General features: G+C 41.7%; 1 protein-coding gene across 1 annotated transcript; it reads left to right on the forward strand.

Moving 5' to 3' along the window:
- Window positions 1-382: 382 nt before the first annotated feature.
- Window positions 383-1715, forward strand: LOC110037347 (pentatricopeptide repeat-containing protein At1g55890, mitochondrial-like). The gene has a single exon (XM_020741974.1). The coding sequence runs from the start codon at window positions 481-483 to the stop codon at window positions 1684-1686; it is 1206 nt and encodes a 401-aa protein (XP_020597633.1). The 5' UTR covers window positions 383-480; the 3' UTR covers window positions 1687-1715.
- Window positions 1716-2084: the final 369 nt, after the last annotated feature.

Consider the following 2084-nt stretch of genomic DNA (forward strand, 5'->3'; position numbering starts at 1 on the left):
CACATACACCTGCACACACCTGCACACACCTGCACATACTTTTTTGCACTGTTTTTACCAATTAGAGTGTAATGTAGGTTTGGGTATGAATCAACTCAACTTGTTTGTTGGTTTGATGGATAACTCATGTGATAATTTTCATAAGTTAATGAGCAAGTTTGAGTTACTTGACAACCCATTAGCTTAATTCACCTTGTTTAAAAATATTAATTCAAAATGTATTTAAATTATGTTAAAATAATTTAGCCGTCCATCTCAATTTATTTTATAATAATTTGCTTATAAATATATCAATCTAGTTTTTAATAATTTGTAATGTAGTAAACTTCATGAGGACTAGAACCCAATTCAAATTGAAATTTAAAAATAAATAAGTCGAGCTCGGACTCAAGTTGTCCAAACCCTAGCTTAAGATCGGAAAGATGCATTTCAGTCCGGAATTCCTCCCGCCTCCCGCAAGTACACAGCAGAGGACGAGCAATGTTGGCTCGACTCCTCCAATTACGGCGCATCCTCCGTCTCTCTGGCCGCAAATTCTCCTTCTCCTCGAACCCTAATCCCGACCATAACCTCCAACCTAGCGCGTACACCAAGCCCCTGAACACCACTATCAACAAGCTTTTCAAGGAGAGAGACCTCGACAAGCTTGTAGCTGACTTCCAGCTCGCTTCCGAGTCCTACCGCTTCCGCTGCCGCCATAATATCTACGAGTTCACTGTCCGCCGCTTCGCTGCTGCTGGCCGCCTTGACGCCGTCGAGTCTATCCTCGAGCATCAGAAGCGCTTCGCCGCAGACCTTACTCATGAGGGCTTCGGCGCACGCCTCATCTCCCTATATGGAAAGGCTGGGATGGCCGCCAACGCTGTCGCTACTTTCAACCAGCTTCCTTCTCTGGGGTCTCCCCGCACGGTCTTGTCCTTCAATGCCGTCCTCACTGCTTTGGCTGCCTCTGGGGACTACCCTTGTGTTGTCTCTACTTTCCACGATGTTCCAGCTGGTGATACCTCAATCATCCCCAACCTAATTTCCTATAACATTCTCATCAAAGCCCTCTGTGAAAAGGGGGATCTTGACGCTGTCCTTGACTCCCTCGTTCTCATGGAGAAGAATGGCATTTTTCCCGATTTGATTTCCTTCAATATTCTGCTGAAAGGTCTCTATGAAAACAAACGCTTCTCCGACGCTGATAATATTTGGAATAAAATGGCGAAGGAGAACATTCAACCTGATATAAAGTGTTTCAATGCGAAAATCAGGGGGCTTGTATCCGTTGGAAAGACTTCGGAAGCTGTTGAGATTTTGGATGAGATAAATCAATCAGGTTTAAAGATGGATATTTTCACTTTCAATGCCTTCATAAAGAGTTACTGTCAAGTTGGGAACTTGGAGCAGGCTAAGCTGATTTATATGGATCTTATAAAGAATGACTGCGCTCCTAATAAGGAGACATTTACGGTGCTGATTCCTAGTCTTTGTGAAGCAGGGGAGCTTGATTTGGCCCTTAGGTTGAGTAAGGAGAGCCTGAGCCGCAGGTGTTCTCCAGGTTCAGAGATTTTGCAGGGATTGGTGGACGGGCTGGCTAAAAATTCCAAGCTTGGGGAGGCTAAGAAGCTTGTGGAGATCTCTCGAGCAAATGGTTACTCGGGGAAGAGCATCAGGTTGCCTTTTTCTTGTTTAGCTGTGTAAATAAATATGTCATTTCTTGTATTATATTCCGTAAATAAAAAATGTTAGAATATAAAATCAATCTGATTCAAATTTTGGTTTATGATTTATCAAGTTTTAGTGGTCTTTTTCTTGTGGAACTGTTTGATTACAATTTTCCAATGAAAGACCCTTTGCTTATGGAACTGTTTGATTACAATTTTCCAATGAAAGACCTTAAGTTTGATTAAATGAAAGTCCTTAAGGGGCTGTTTGGTAGCCGGTTTTAAGGAGTATTTACACTGGATATTGTGGGATATTTTGGAAATGAGAAAAACGACTAAGCTGGTAGAAAAAAAATTTTTCTGCCCTCTTCTAAATGAGATGTTGAACACCTCATTAGACATTATGTTAATTACAAATTTACCAAAACAAGAAGC

This window comes from Phalaenopsis equestris, unplaced genomic scaffold (genome assembly GCF_001263595.1).
Source record: "Phalaenopsis equestris unplaced genomic scaffold, ASM126359v1 Scaffold218903, whole genome shotgun sequence".
Taxonomy (NCBI): Eukaryota; Viridiplantae; Streptophyta; class Magnoliopsida; order Asparagales; family Orchidaceae; genus Phalaenopsis; species Phalaenopsis equestris.